This window comes from Sinocyclocheilus grahami, unplaced genomic scaffold (assembly GCF_001515645.1).
Source record: "Sinocyclocheilus grahami isolate Dianchi unplaced genomic scaffold, SAMN03320097.WGS_v1.1 scaffold56.1, whole genome shotgun sequence".
NCBI lineage: Eukaryota > Metazoa > Chordata > Actinopteri > Cypriniformes > Cyprinidae > Sinocyclocheilus > Sinocyclocheilus grahami.
This window is the reverse complement of record NW_015505235.1, coordinates 2,179,776-2,194,391: the sequence shown is the minus strand read 5'-3', so window position 1 is coordinate 2,194,391 and position 14,616 is coordinate 2,179,776. Positions and strand designations below refer to the sequence as shown.

General features: G+C 35.7%; 6 protein-coding genes across 7 annotated transcripts in view; all 6 read right to left on the bottom strand.

Annotated features, from left to right (window-relative positions):
• The window catches only part of LOC107583990 (small subunit processome component 20 homolog), a 2,768-nt gene extending 2,419 nt beyond the window's left edge, over positions 1 to 349 (bottom strand). The window contains exon 1 of the mRNA XM_016270382.1: positions 291 to 349. The gene's annotated coding sequence lies outside the window, so the exon portion shown is untranslated. The remainder of the gene's footprint in view (positions 1 to 290) is intronic.
• LOC107584043 (small subunit processome component 20 homolog) overlaps positions 1 to 2,708 on the bottom strand; it is a 3,158-nt gene extending 450 nt beyond the window's left edge. The window contains exons 1-8 of the mRNA XM_016270446.1: positions 2,701 to 2,708; positions 2,142 to 2,223; positions 1,920 to 2,057; positions 1,688 to 1,843; positions 875 to 1,021; positions 642 to 776; positions 448 to 576; positions 291 to 362 (exon numbers count right to left, since the gene is read on the bottom strand). Of these exons, the coding sequence (XP_016125932.1) occupies positions 291 to 362; positions 448 to 576; positions 642 to 776; positions 875 to 1,021; positions 1,688 to 1,843; positions 1,920 to 2,057; positions 2,142 to 2,223; positions 2,701 to 2,708 (867 nt within the window). The remainder of the gene's footprint in view (positions 1 to 290; positions 363 to 447; positions 577 to 641; positions 777 to 874; positions 1,022 to 1,687; positions 1,844 to 1,919; positions 2,058 to 2,141; positions 2,224 to 2,700) is intronic.
• A 2,273-nt stretch (positions 2,709 to 4,981) lies between these two features.
• On the bottom strand, positions 4,982 to 6,358 carry LOC107583994 (LYR motif-containing protein 5A). Of its 2 annotated transcripts, none has more exons than XM_016270390.1 (3): positions 6,300 to 6,329; positions 5,973 to 6,056; positions 4,982 to 5,772 (listed from the first exon to the last, which is right to left on the bottom strand). In XM_016270390.1, the coding sequence occupies exons 2-3, from the start codon at positions 6,015 to 6,017 to the stop codon at positions 5,560 to 5,562; spliced, it is 258 nt and encodes an 85-aa protein (XP_016125876.1). In that variant the 5' UTR covers positions 6,018 to 6,056; positions 6,300 to 6,329; the 3' UTR covers positions 4,982 to 5,559. The 2 variants fall into 2 exon arrangements, with proteins under 2 accessions (XP_016125876.1, XP_016125875.1); XM_016270389.1 differs by having other exon boundaries at positions 4,984 to 5,772; positions 6,296 to 6,358.
• Positions 6,359 to 6,621: 263 nt separating this feature from the next.
• On the bottom strand, positions 6,622 to 9,029 carry usp18 (ubiquitin specific peptidase 18). The gene is made up of 8 exons (XM_016270377.1): positions 8,892 to 9,029; positions 8,732 to 8,811; positions 8,083 to 8,217; positions 7,718 to 7,813; positions 7,395 to 7,544; positions 7,165 to 7,311; positions 7,022 to 7,071; positions 6,622 to 6,872 (listed from the first exon to the last, which is right to left on the bottom strand). Exons 1-8 carry the CDS (start codon positions 8,959 to 8,961, stop codon positions 6,818 to 6,820), a joined length of 783 nt encoding a protein of 260 aa, XP_016125863.1. The 5' UTR covers positions 8,962 to 9,029; the 3' UTR covers positions 6,622 to 6,817.
• A 452-nt stretch (positions 9,030 to 9,481) lies between these two features.
• Positions 9,482 to 12,153, bottom strand: LOC107583978 (peroxisome assembly protein 26-like). Its single transcript, XM_016270370.1, has 5 exons — positions 11,785 to 12,153; positions 11,551 to 11,697; positions 10,024 to 10,343; positions 9,750 to 9,896; positions 9,482 to 9,670 (listed from the first exon to the last, which is right to left on the bottom strand). Exons 1-5 carry the CDS (start codon positions 11,988 to 11,990, stop codon positions 9,567 to 9,569), a joined length of 924 nt encoding a protein of 307 aa, XP_016125856.1. The 5' UTR covers positions 11,991 to 12,153; the 3' UTR covers positions 9,482 to 9,566.
• Positions 12,154 to 12,491: 338 nt separating this feature from the next.
• Positions 12,492 to 14,188, bottom strand: LOC107583982 (RAD9, HUS1, RAD1-interacting nuclear orphan protein 1-like). Its single transcript, XM_016270373.1, has 3 exons — positions 13,985 to 14,188; positions 13,535 to 13,730; positions 12,492 to 13,450 (listed from the first exon to the last, which is right to left on the bottom strand). Exons 2-3 carry the CDS (start codon positions 13,712 to 13,714, stop codon positions 12,779 to 12,781), a joined length of 852 nt encoding a protein of 283 aa, XP_016125859.1. The 5' UTR covers positions 13,715 to 13,730; positions 13,985 to 14,188; the 3' UTR covers positions 12,492 to 12,778.
• Positions 14,189 to 14,616: the final 428 nt, after the last annotated feature.

Genomic DNA, 14,616 nt, shown 5'->3' with positions numbered 1-14,616 from the left:
TTTAATTTAATTTTTTCTTTCCATGTAGCGTTTTTGGTGACAAAAACAAATAAAATTTCATTTATTTGAATCATTTCTGATTAAATAATTTAAATATAATTTATATTAATATAATTTATACTATTAAATATTAAAAGCCACCTAGAAAGTCTAGAAAACAAATTAAATAAGACAAATAAAAATTTCTGATGTTTTTTATAATTAAAAATAATGACATAATATACTTAAATTATTATTAATATATAATTACACAACAAACACACTTTTTGAAAATGTTTATTATTTCCTACCTGCTCTCCAGCAGAAATATCCAAGAACTTGGACTGCAGTTGGTAACAAAAGGATAGGACCAGCTCTCTCATCTAACGGTTTCGAAACAAAACATTCATTAATTCAGTCTGTCTTCATGACATGAGCGTTTTAAGTGCAGCTTCTCAGGGCTCTTGCCCTCTGAGACAGGTTGTCTATGAGAAAAGCAGGGGCCACAGGCTGCGTGGTTTTACTCATGTTCTCCTGAGAGCTCCATAAGGCCAAGAGCTCCTCTGGGTTACGAGCAGCAAACAGCAAACCAAAGATCTAGGAAATGAGGTCAACAGGAAAACTGATGGAAAAGCATATGTATAGGTGCACATTAAACAAACCTTTTTCACTAGTTCATGGATGCTGCTGGCAGGTAATGACAGATTCTCCCCCATCAATAGCGCAGAGACTACTTGTAAAAGCAGCCTGTGGCAGGAGTAGGACAGTCCTGGTGCCTGAACTAGCTGAAGAAGTGTCTAAATATTACAAAAAAGGGGGAAAGAGATATCAGAGATGCAACAGAACTCAATGAGAACACAATCTTTGAGTGCTAGAGAAACGCACACATATACACCTCACAAACAGACTGGGGTTTTGTTATCTTTGCTCCTTTGCGATGCTCTACAAGTGTGTGGCAGATGTACAGAATCCTCTCCAGGTGCTCATTAGCTTGAACAGCATTGCTTGTGTCTAACTTGCCAAGAACTTCTTTCAGAGAGACCTGCAAACCATGATAAATGAATAAATAAACAAAAAAAATTATATATTTTAATATCATTCAAATCTAACGATATATCTATATAAATTATTTTATTTTAATTATATAAAATCTAATTAAAATCTAATTACTTGTACATAACTAAAATGTAATAATCAATAGGCATTTACTTAGATTTAGATTTTAATTTTATTAAAGAAATATATATAACTTGTATATAATACATCGAATTGCACTTACATAACTAAAATGTAATCATTGATAAATATACATTTAGATTAGATTTTAATTAATATAAAAAATAAATAATTTTATATATATATATATTATATATACACATATATTATACATAAACATACTGTATAAATATATAAATATGCTTTTTTTCATATTATAATATACATAAATAAGCATTTATTTAATTTAAGATATTTCTTTGCATATAATTATTAATCAAAAAAATTTCAATTAATCTACATGCCCAATGTATCATCTATTACAAGATGTTACTATAGCATATATTTTAACATGACTGAAACAGCAACCAATCGGCATCTAGGATGGGTACAATCACTTAAATACTGCATAACACATTAATAATGATAACAAAGTCAATGTTATACAGACTGTCAGACAAAAAAATATATATATATATTTTTTTTTTTTTACTTGTAAGGAGTCCCACAAGACCAGCAGGTGCTCTTTGTCAACATAGTTGGCTGAAGACTCAGCCATGTGATCCAGAGCTTCTTTTACTGAATCCCAAGGCAAATCAACGTCCTGACCGGCTGCAGGGCCAAGTTTCTGCAACACCACTGCAAGAGCCTGATAACAGCAGTCCTGTTAATCACTGACACACTTAATTGTGTGATGTGTTTGGTTTTCAGTGATGTGATCTCACCTTAGTGGCACAGGAGTGGAACATGTTACAGACTCCTCGACACATCTCAAAGATCAGCTGACCTGCTCCTCTGGCCTTCTGAGGGCTCTCAGACAGGTCGGAGAACATGAGTGTGAAGAGAGCATCATAATCGGACACCTGTGGGACATGAGAGAGAAGTGTTAGCTTTACCGACACAACACAGAAGACATGGTCAAAATAACCTGAGACGTAAAGCCTCACCTTTCTCATCAAAAAAGAGAAGCTCTCAGCAGCAAAGTTGCGGATGTGTTCCTTTTTGTGCTCCAGAAGTTTACTGTAAAGACTAGATTAGAAAAGCAAAAGAGTGAGAAATTATATTATTATAATTCTACAAATTATGACAGAGAATGTAAACATACTTTTATGGAAGCTTATTTCCATTATCTCACAATTTTGACTATTTTTCTTGCAATTATGAATAAAAAAGGCATAATTGTGTGAGACATGAAGAATTCAGAATTAGGGAACAAACTCAGAATTGCAAGTTATAACTCAGAATTGTGAAATAAAACTCAGAATTGTGAGCTATAAATCTGTCTGAGTTGTCTGAATTGTGAGAGATAAACTTGCAATTACAAAAAATAAAGATATCACAATTACATTTAAAAAAAATTATTCTGTAGTGTAAACAAAAACAAAATTGTGAAATGTAATTCAATTCTGAGAAAATAAAATCTGAATTGTGAGATGTAAACTCAATTTTGAGAGAAAAAAAGCCAAAATTGCGAGATTTTAACTCTAAGAATAAACTCATAATTACCAGTTCATTACTCGTAATTGTGAGATATAAACTTGCAACCATGAGATAAAAAAGTCACAATTTTTCTATTTTTATTACATGGCGGAAATAAGCTTTCATAGGTCTGACAGAAAAGTATTTAAACTAGAATATAATCTGCTATTATTTTATAATATATTTTTAAACATCTATATAGTTTTTTATTTATTTATTTATTATTATTATTTCAGTTAGTTTAGTACCTTAAGTTAAACAATATGAATATAAGAATTGTTTTTGGCAACTAGCTTAAATAAAATAAGTTTAAGTTTTTAAATATATTTCACTTCCACTAATATTTATTTTATTTCAAGTAATGAAAATGTTTTTTAAGGTTTTATCTATTGTTGTTATATATTATAATGTTAAAAGTCTTCTTCATTCAGAAAAGCGTTTTTGGAAAGATTATATCTTATTTTGAGCGATACTTAAAGTTTAACTCCTCAGTTATTACGAACTGTTTTTTTTTGTCTGTATCAGTTGTATTATATATAATTCACTAATATAGAAATATAAAAATATAATATAAATTATAAGTTCTACACTATTAATGTGTTGTATAGACTTTTATTTGGTTAATGGTTTGTTAGGGTTATTCATTACAGTTATACATATAGAAATATGAAAATATAATTTAATTATATATGATAAAATATACAAAATTTTCTGTTTATTTAAAATTATATTCATGTCTAAACATTATTAATGTGTTGTACATATTCATATATATTTACGTTTTTGGTCAATGTGTTGGGGTTATTTATGAAAGTTGACTATATATATATATACAGGTGCATCTCAATAAATTAGAATGTCGTGGAAAAGTTCATTTATTTCAGTAATTCAACTCAAATTGTGAAACTCGTGTATTAAATAAATTCAATGCACATAGACTGAAGTAAAGTATGCCTTGGAAAGTATGATGAGCTGAAGGCCATTGTCAAAGAAACCTGGGCTTCCATACCACCTCAGCAGTGCCACAAACTGATCACCTCCATGCCACGCCGAATTGAGGCAGTAATTAAAGCAAAAGGAGCCCCTACCAAGTATTGAGTACATGTACAGTAAATTAACATACTTTCCAGAACGCCAACAATTCACTAAAAATGTTTTTTTATTGGTCTTATGAAGTATTCTAATTTGTTGAGATAGTGAATTGGTGGGTTTTTGTTAAATGTGAGCCAAAATCATCACAATTAAAAGAACCAACGACTTAAACTACTTCAGTCTGTGTGCATTGAATTTATTTAATACACGAGTTTCACAATTTGAGTTGAATTACTGAAATAAATGAACTTTTCCACGACATTCTAATTTATTGAGATGCACCTGTAGATTTTAATATGCAATTAAATTTTGCTTACATTTTACTCACCCTCAGGCCATAAGATGTAGATGAGTTTGTTTCTTCATCAAAACAGATTTAGAGAAATTTAGCATTACGTCGCTTGCTCACCGATGGATCCTCTGCAGTGAATGGGTGCCGTCAGAATGAGAGACCAAACAACATATAGAAACATCACAATAATCCACAACATGACTTCAGTCCATCAATTAATATGAAGTGAAAAGCTGCATGTTTGTAAGAAACAAATCCAACATTGAGTTTTAACTTTAAACCATTGCTTTTGACCAAAATATGAGTTCATAATCCATAAAAATCCTTCATCCTGGGAAATGTGGACGGGAGTGGTGTGGATTATTGTGATGTTTTTATCAGCTGTTCTGACTCTCGTTCTGACGGCACCCATTCACTTCAGAGGATCCATTAGTGAGCAAGTGATGTAATGCTAAATTACATCTAAACCTGTTCTGATGAAGAAACAAACTCATCTGCATTTTGGATGACCTGAGTCTGAGTAAATTTTCAGCGATTTCGGGTCAACTATTCCTTTAAAAGTGTGGCTGTTTTAGGGAGGTTTAGCAGGGTTAATATCCGGTTTGGCGCTGTCACTGCGGGTGTGCATCAGGGCACAGATATACCCTCCACAACCAGAGAACAGCAGACCGTTGGCTCTGGTGACACACGGCTGTAACATCTCAGGTAACACTAACTGGACTGCAAACACAGAGGAAAATCTAGAAAGGTGGGTTTGCAAAAACCAGTTGAATCGAAATCTATTGGCTGGTACATAAACAGGATCCATTTCCTTTCCTTTCCTGGCTGATAATTGGTACTCGCTCTCATACTTGTACTTTGGCCCATTGGGGACTGTCACGGTCATCACCGTGGGTCTCGTTGTCAGTATACTTTCAGGTATGAGACATTCTGATATGTGAAGCACTCTACTGTCATTGTTCAAAGTAACTGATGTTTTCTAAGTTTCTCTCCAAGGCGGCAGACAGAAAAGAAGACCTCACCATCTACAAAGCCTACAATGTACTCAAAGCAAAAGTGAGTATATTCTTTAATGCACGCATATATACAAATATACATGTACAAATATACTCACACTATTCCCATCACTTTTATCATTTTCAATTATTGGCACTAAAAGGTTTCCGGTAGTGCAGGAAAGTTTGACCTGGTGGAGGCGCTGGACAAATCCTTTGGAAAAAACAACTTTGCTTTCTGTGATGTAGAGCTGTCTACACAAACACCTGCTTAGACCAGCATAAAACTGAAATGTCTTTAAATATACATGCATATGTACTTGACATTCAAATAACTGTCTATTGTAAATTTAACAAGGACTTAAAAGTAGTAAAAAATAAAGGTTTATGTCCAAATCTGTTATAGTGCAACATATCAAAAACAGACATTCAGAAATGTACAGAAAATAAGGATTTAACCTTTGACATATTTACTGTACAGTCTGGCACGTGTGACAGAGACATCGATTAATGCTCTGGTTCATAGTAGCGTTTCTTCATTGCTCTGTATTTCCTGAGGAAGTAAAGCGCCTCGAGTTCTTTGATCACAAACTCTCCACGGTCAACCAGCTTTTTGATTTTCTCAGGATCGGTGACATCTTTGTTCTTCATGAAAGCTGCTTTCAGACGCTCCCTGAAGTATGCTGTGCCTTTTGGATATTCCCGTCCAAGATACAGAAGCTGTAAAAAAAGAAATGCATTACCCAAGCAATGGATAGTCATCAGTACAATTTTACATTTCTTCTTTCTGCGTTTGTTTATTTTGTGACTTGGCTGCCATGCAATGTTATGTCCAGTAAAGGATGACATAAAGTACCACTGGACAACATTTCATATGAAAAGAACAGATGAAAAAAAAAAAAGCAGAAAATGCTTCTTACATTTCTGTACAATCTTATAACTTCACCTCTCAGTGGATTACTCATTTTAATGTCTCTCTTTTTATCCTGAGGCAGACAATAAACCTAAAACAAACAGAGAACAAACAATAATACACCACAATGCATTGCCTATTATGTTTAATAGCATGCAACACACAAAGAATGTGGACTGAAATTCTCCTCAAATCTAATTCTCCTCGTATTGTCGTACTTTATAGATTATTAAGATGCTAAACGCCGATTTATTGAATGGATAAAGTAATCTTCAGCTGGGTAGTAAAGTTTTCTTGTAAGAAATATGGTTTATAACAACGTTTGCTCACCTACAAGATCATAACGGAGGCGTTTACCAGGACGTGCGGGGGAAATGCCATGGTATGGATGCTTTCCAAAATAAAAGTCACGAAGCGCGATGGCTTCTCAAAATAAAAGCCAGGTTGCGTCTTTGCATTTTTCAGAATAAAAGTCTCCTTGTGGCTTTGAACCAGTCAAGTACGTGGCCTGTAAACCTTTTTAAACATTGTATTTTTGCACAGCATTAGAGCTTTACAGGAAAAGTAAGAACTTGAAATAAAAGACGACATTATTTCAAAACATATTATTATTTTTATTTAACAATATCCATACATTTCACAAAACATTCTCTGGCAAAATAGGATAATCCTACATAAAATACAGTCCTATATAAACCCCAATCAACATGAAAATATACTGATTTACATTCTTTAACACCTTTCTTCATACTTACACCCAAAATATAAATAGACGTTGGTCCTAATCTTGAAATATTCTCTGCATTAATTCATATAGTGTTTATCGAGTGCTGCAGTCAGTGTTCCCAACAGTTATCCAGATGAATTCCAGCTCTTCTTCCTGTACAGAAGCAAGTAGGCTGTGTCTCTAAAAACAGCATGCAAAATTATAATTAAAACCTGGGAGATGTCTTGGATGAAATGCAATAATTTAAAAGATTTGCATTTTTGTTTTGCTTTCCTTTGAAGTGCCTGTGAGAAGCTATATAAGTTTAGAATGATTGATGTTTAACATACCCATACCAATGGGACCCTCCATATGTGTCCTGCACTTCTGCCCATGTGGCCTATATGATAAATAAAATAATTACATATCAATATCAGTTACATTTCAGTCTTAACTATTTCAGATACTAGTTAAATCAGCCACTATCTCTTACTTGTCGCACGTGGCTGTCATCAGCATAATACCACATCTCGTCCTGATTTGATCTGATGAAAGCTGTGCAGTGACCAAACATGGCAGTTCCTATGTGCACTACTACTGCACAGAGACTGTAACCCTCATCAGCCTTGAGACAATCAGCCTAAAACAAGCATACAACAAATCAAGCATATGACAATATTACTATGACTGCAGAGTTCTTTAGTAAATATATGCTAAACATACATTTTCTGATTGTCCTGCAGCAAAAAGGCCAGTGCTGAATTTTTCAGGAAAGGTGACTTTGTTGAAGAGTTTCCTGGTGAAACCATCATTGTTTCTGAATCTTTTCAAGTGGACACACAGAATCGGAGGCAATGAGGCAAGTTTCACTTCCTACATGACAAATAAAAATAAAAATAAAATAAAAACAATTAACTTACAATGCACTGCACTATGTGCTGAAATCAGGATAAATCTTACTTGGATTTGCTATATTACCACATTAAAAAACAAACTGTCGAAATTCATGAAAGATTATACTAGATAATAACAAATAAAGCACACACATGAGTGGACGGCTGCTTTTCATCACACCGGTCACAGTAAAACTTCTCGCTGTCCGGCAGCTTTTGTAGCTTGAAAAAAGACTTGATGCAGCTTTCCTAAAGAACATAAGAAAGAATAATAAAGCATGATTAGCTCAAGATCTTCTACATTACAATGCGCATTACTGATGCACAATGACTAAAAATTAATGTAGATTCAACATTGTTGGTAACCAAACAGTTGCTGGAAGCCATTAACCTCCATAGTATTTTTGTCCATAATATAGAAGTCAATGGCTGATTGGTTACCAACATTCTTCAAAATATCTTCTTTTGTGTTCAACAGAATTTTTTTCGCCCTTTAAATTTCACTTTAAATTATTTACCAGGGTGTTTTCTCTTTCACAGATTGCCAAAGGAAGGCTGAAGAGAGAGCTGGGCACTCCGTGAATGAATTTGCACTTTGAACACATCACCTGGGTCTCTACCTTTATCTCATAGAGACTGCGGATTTCCTGAGCCTGAAAGAGTAAACAGATAAAGAGTTTAACATAACTGATTATTCTCATTTACACTGACAGTATACTGAACAAAATCTGTGCATCTACAGGTGCATCTCAATAAATTAGAATGTCGTGGAAAAGTTCATTTATTTCAGTAATTCAACTCAAATTGTGAAACTCGTGTATTAAATAAATTCAATGCACACAGACTGAAGTAAATTAAGTCTTTGGTTCTTTTAATTGTGATGATTTTGGCTCACATTTAACAAAAACCCACCAATTCACTATCTCAACAAATCAGAATACTTCATAAGACCAATAAAAAAAACATTTTTAGTGAATTGTTGGCCTTCTGGAAAGTATGTTAATTTACTGTACATGTACTCAATACTTGGTAGGGGCTCCTTTTGCTTTAATTACTGCCTCAATTCGGCGTGGCATGGAGGTGATCAGTTTGTGGCACTGCTGAGGTGGTATGGAAGCCCAGGTTGCTTTGATAGCGGCCTTCAGGTCATCTGCATTGAAAACCCACCACAGCAGCATCAGACATCTGCTTCTGACTGAGATTTAGGATGATGTGGAATATTTCATCTGCATCTTGTTGAGTGGATGCTACAGCAGAATGACAGAATGACACCACTGAGGGACATTATTTCCATAAGTATAAGATTTTAGGGTGATATGAGGCATACGTTGGATGGCTTGATAGTAGAGGCAGTTGAGGAAGTCTTTGTGTGGAACAGGATGTGATTTATCCCTCATGGCTTCCAGGGCGTTCCTCAACTGCAGTGGGACGTTCCTCTCATCAGTCCCATCTGATGGATGCCATCTTTAAAGGAAGAGTTCACCCAAAAATGAAAAAAATAGTTGAAAATTTACTTACACCTTTAGGTTATCCAAGATGTAGTTGAGTTTGTTTCTTCATCGGAACAGATTTGGAGAAATTCAGAGTTTCATCATTTGCTCACAAATGGATCCTCTGCAGTGAATGGGTGCCGTCAGAATGAGAGTCCAAACAGCTGATAAAAACATCACAATAATCCACATGACTTCAGTCCATCAATTAATATCTTGTGAAGTGAAAAAACTGTTTGTTTGAGTCCTCGATCCATAATATTGCTTTCTCAAGTGGGAAAAGAAAGTTGTCTCGTCAGAATCAGGCATGAACTATACACAGATCAAGAAAGAAAAACAGTACAAAACAGTTCTACACAAATATGTCAATGGATTTTGATGTTAGAGGACTTCAGGAGATGGACTTTTTCACCAGAGGAAGCGTTATTATAAACACAGGATGTATTAAGTATTACAAATCAGGGGTGGCAACATTGTTTCACAGTTAGTTCCAGGATAACTCCATTAAAACTCTAACTCCGGCTGTTGGCTCTGTAATAAGGTCCAAACATGGTGTTCCACGTCTGCTGAAGGAGTCCATGCAGGCGGAGCAGCCACGGGAAAGCTGAGGGAAGAGCTGAGAGTGGAGAAATAGCAGAAAAATTAAAGTAATTATTGAGGATGCATTGCATTAAAATGGCCAGCGGATCTCTTACCCGGGTCTATACGGACGAGAAGAAGATACAGCAATATTAAAGCCAGAAAAACTCTGCGCAGAGAGATGGATCTGATTCTCACACTGGCTACTGAAAGACCTCGGTACAACAACCTCATCATGGAAGTCAGCCGCTGAGTCAGTTTATCTGTAAATCACAAATTGCATCCATTATCAATTCTACAATAAAATGATCTCCTCATCAATCATATAGTTTGAAGAATCAAATTACATTGCCATTTTTGACTTTAAGCACATTAATAAAAGAAAGTCACCTTTTTTTGAAGCACAAGTTGTCGCCACAGCTACAGATTCAGGATTTGTAGAGGATGATGTTGCATTTTTCTCATTCTGAATGTCTACCAAACTCCGAGCCGCTTGCCTCTGTTCATCAGTGAAGGCCAGCCGACCCACATCAGTCTCCAGCATCTCCAGAGCTTCAGCCGTGTGACCCATCGGCACCAGTATGTGGAGGAAATACAGCTCAGCCACAGAGCTGAACCCCGACTGGCTCATGTTACCAGAGCAGTGCAGCCAATCACAGACCGCATCCTTCATCACGGCCCGCTCATCCACTTTCACATAGAGAAGAATGCTGTGAAACAGTTTATATAGCATTAGGAGTGATGAAGTGTGTTCACCCACATTCAAGAGCTGTTTAACCCTAAAAGGGGCAACGTATGCTGGGGGATACAAACATTTGAGAAGCTGTGGGGAGAAGCAGTGAAAGTGTAGGTCTTATTTCTTGGTTTCATTTAGAAAGGGTGTTTGTTGTGAATATTTAGATGGGGTGACTTGTTTCTCCATTCTTTGTTTAGCTCACGGGCAGCATTTAAAACTGCATGCTGTAGTGGGAAATCTACTCACCCTCCAATAAAAGTTGATCTAGTTCACATATTTATACTTGTTGGATGGGACGTACTTGTTTAAAAAGCTGTTGTTCAGCATTAGGTTTACATTGAAATCTTATGAATTAAGTGCTTACATTTTTTGTAATCGGTCTCTAAATGTTTGCATCTCAGGGGATACGTTGCCCTTTTAGGGGTATAAATCAAGATATAAAAACATATATATAGACTCTGTGATTTTGTAGCTTGTGTTTCAGAAAATCAATACTTTTTGTAATCTAGACAAAATGCATATCGTTGGAAAGGTCTGGCAGTCAAGGTTCCATATTTGGTAGCCATTTTGTAATAGAAGTGATACTGTGACAGAAAACTGCATCAAAAAAATTAAATAGAGTTTGGGTGTAACCCAATGGTTATTTTTGGTATAGCGCCCAAACAAAATCACAAGAACCACAATTTTTGTGATATCAACTTCCAATTTAGAACATAACTTGGTTTTGATTTTATAGCAATTTTAGAGTGCAACATATTTTATAAAATACTTATTTGATATAAAATATAAAAATAATATACATTATCTTTACTGTAAACTTAAACTTTTTTTATACTTTTTTTTTTTTTTAATGCTTTAACTTCAGCAATAATCTGGCTTGTGTCTTCTTTAAAAAGAAACCAACTTTATTCCAAATTAAAGCATTCAGGAATTACAACCATGTTGTAACAAGCACTGATAAACAAGTGTTCTGTTTTCAGTGAATTTATATCCCCAAAGGGGTGACGTATCCTGGGGGATACAAACATCAAAATAATAAAAAATTAAAAAATCATGAAATTGTATTATTTGAGTTCCAATAAGATAGAACATAGCAATAAATTCATTTTCTGAAGTCTACTCATATTTTTGCGCTTTTTAGGGTTAATGTCATTTGTGAGATTAATGCCGATTCTTCTGACCACATTTGGATAATCTTTGCAGGAATTTTCTCTGTTTCTCCATACTGCTGCCAAACCCACTGCAGAACTCCACGCCACTGATTGAGCTCCGCCAATGCCTGAATCCCCACTATAGTCAATGCTGCTTTCAGTTCTACATACTTGAAGCTGTAAGGGAAGATTTAGAATTTCATGTGAAATAACTATAAACGCAAAATATTATTTCATTATAACATGTAATATATAAAAACGTACCTGCTGTCCTCCTGCTCTGCAAAAGAGCCCAAACTCTCAAGCCCTTTCTCGCACGTATCCAGAGCAGCCTGAAAGTCTTTCTTTACCATTAAATATTCAAGGGCAGCGTCCACCGGAGCGGTTACCGGACACGCGGGTGAGCTGCTGAGCCGAACCGAGCCCGAGCCACGACCGCCCGCCAGAGACACCGACGAACTGCTCCTCATACCGGACTGCTACTGAGCGTTTAGTGCATTACAGACTTAATATCGAAATAAGAAACGATTGGGAATAATACAATGTGAATTCTCAATGTCATTAATTAATTTAGGACACTACACGTGAAACATCCATTCTGTAAACAAAACCAGCTTCACTGCGCCACTTCCGCAATGGACGACGAAGAAATACCCGACAAGATAAAAGTCCGGAGAAGTTCAAATTTCAAACTTAAAAACAAATAATAATAATAGTAACTACATAATGTTATATATATATATATATATATATATATATATATATATATATATACTATGGGGATTAAGTAGAGACCAAAAATATTTTAAATCAAAATTATTATATTTCTGAGTTAATATTTAATCTGATATTTTATACCAGTTTTATATTTTTTATATTTTATAAATTTTAGACTCTCAAAGTACTATAATATAAAATCTAAAAATATTAGACTTTTCCTGCACACACAAATGTACACAAACTCCCTTTAGTTAAAAAATAAAAAAAATAAATACAAATCTTGTGAATAAAGGAATATTTGACAGATATGTGTATTTTATATTTAAGTACATAATTCATTGATATCCAACAGAGTACAAAGATGCTTCCATTAAATAAGGCTGGGGACAACAAAAGTACATCTTTAATTCTTCTCTCCTAAAGTGGTCATATATTAAATTTTCTAAATTATACAATTTCCCAAATCTTAGCAAATCTATATTGAAAAGAAAACTACAAAACTTATCAAATTATTGCTGTATCTGTTAATTTACGGTTTTTAAGTCCAATCACTGGCAACTCCAGCATCTGCTGGAAGAAGCTGACCTCTGTCAATCAACAATTTCATCAGTCCTTTCCTCCGTCTCCATGTTACCCTCAGCCCATAGTCTTTCTCAGGTGTGTCCATCACCAGGACGCTCGAGTTCTCAGTTCGCGGAGGAGTTTTTGCTTGGTTTGGGGGGAAGAGGAGATGTTGAACATTGGATGGAGACGTGCTGGAGCAATGTGGCATTTCAGGCATCTCTACATTGGGGGGTTCGGGAACCGAGCTTGTGTTCGGTGTGTGAACTGAATCCCTAGTCGTTCCATTTTTGTGGAATTGCACGTTCTTTGAAACTTCTGAACGCCTGGAGGTGGATATAACACGTGTAGCCATCCTCCTCTCCACCCCTTTTCGAGGAAAGCGAGTTCTCCTTGGAGTTTCTCGAAGCTGCTTGCTATGACCGTCCGAAGAAACAAGCCTATCATTCTTTGTCCGTGAACTACTAATGTTTGCTGTGGTTGCCTCAAAGGACAAGGGAATATATTTGCAGCCATTTGCTCTCCTAGTCTGAGGGAAACCCAAAACTGGGGCCTTGTTTGAGATCCTCGTAGCCATCTGGTTATTTCTCCTCCCTCGACCACCTCGATTAACCGTTGTGGTTTCGAGCGAATTAAACTGCGGAGACACCTACAAACAGAGAATATGCTTCAGTTTCAGTTGAAACATCTTCGCTCATAAAATGAAAGTAAGGGTTGCAAAGCATGCACATACCCAAGAGGTACATGGTGCACCACTTGGCTGTTGTTTCTCAGATATAAATGACTTGGGATGAATGGCACTCCGTAGTTGTGGTCCATACTTGTGCTTTGGTCCACTGATGGGCGCCTCTACGAACAACAGCTGAGATTTGTTTGGGTTCAGCAGCCTCTTCTTATGTGAATTGCGGGGCATTAGAAGACATGATATGCTGCAAGAAGGAAAACAAGATGACATGAGGAAGAGAATCATTACTACTACTGATCTGTCAGTGTCATGCAGGCATACACTTCCAGTGCTCTAAGATAGATACTGACTACCGACACATTTAGAGGCATTAATACTAGAAGAACTCATCTCATTTTATCGTATGTTTGTTAGTGAGACATGGTAGCCGTACTATGGAGAAAGTTCGCGTGTTGATAAAATACATGGCATGCAATGAAAGCCTTAACTGATACTCACGCATCGCTTAAAGTTTTTATTTCTTCTCAATCGCATTGTATTTTTTCTTTGGACCATATAAATTTGACAAAGGCACTGATAAACCGTCTGACTGAGGTTTGTGGGGAAAGTTCGTCCCCCATTCACACACTTCAGTTCCTCCCGGAGAAATAGAAACCGATTGAATGTTGGTTAGCCTAGCACTGGAATCCCACAAGAGGCGGGGCTTGGTGGCCCGGATGTTGTTTTGATTGGTCAGGTAGGATGAGTTCAAATCATAGTGATTTTTTAAATATTATTTATTGTGTTTTTTAAGTTCCAATATTATTAGTGTTCATCGGTGTGTAAAATTTAAACCAGACCACTGCTGAAGCGGCACATAAACGGTGTTAATTTTCTCGGCGCGTTTCTCAACAGTCACACACGTATGGAATTTTTTAAAATTTTTTGCAGAGATTGCTGTACACTTTTCTGTTGAAGAAATGTAGAAGGTTTCCGCTGTAGAAAATTAAAGAATATGTATTTCGGAGCCGCCGATCGCCCCCTAAAGGAACACAACTTACTGCACCTAATCTATATCATACATTTTAGTGTATTGTTGAATATAATGCAACATTTATTTTTGGCCCACTTCCCTTAATCAAATTTGGCCC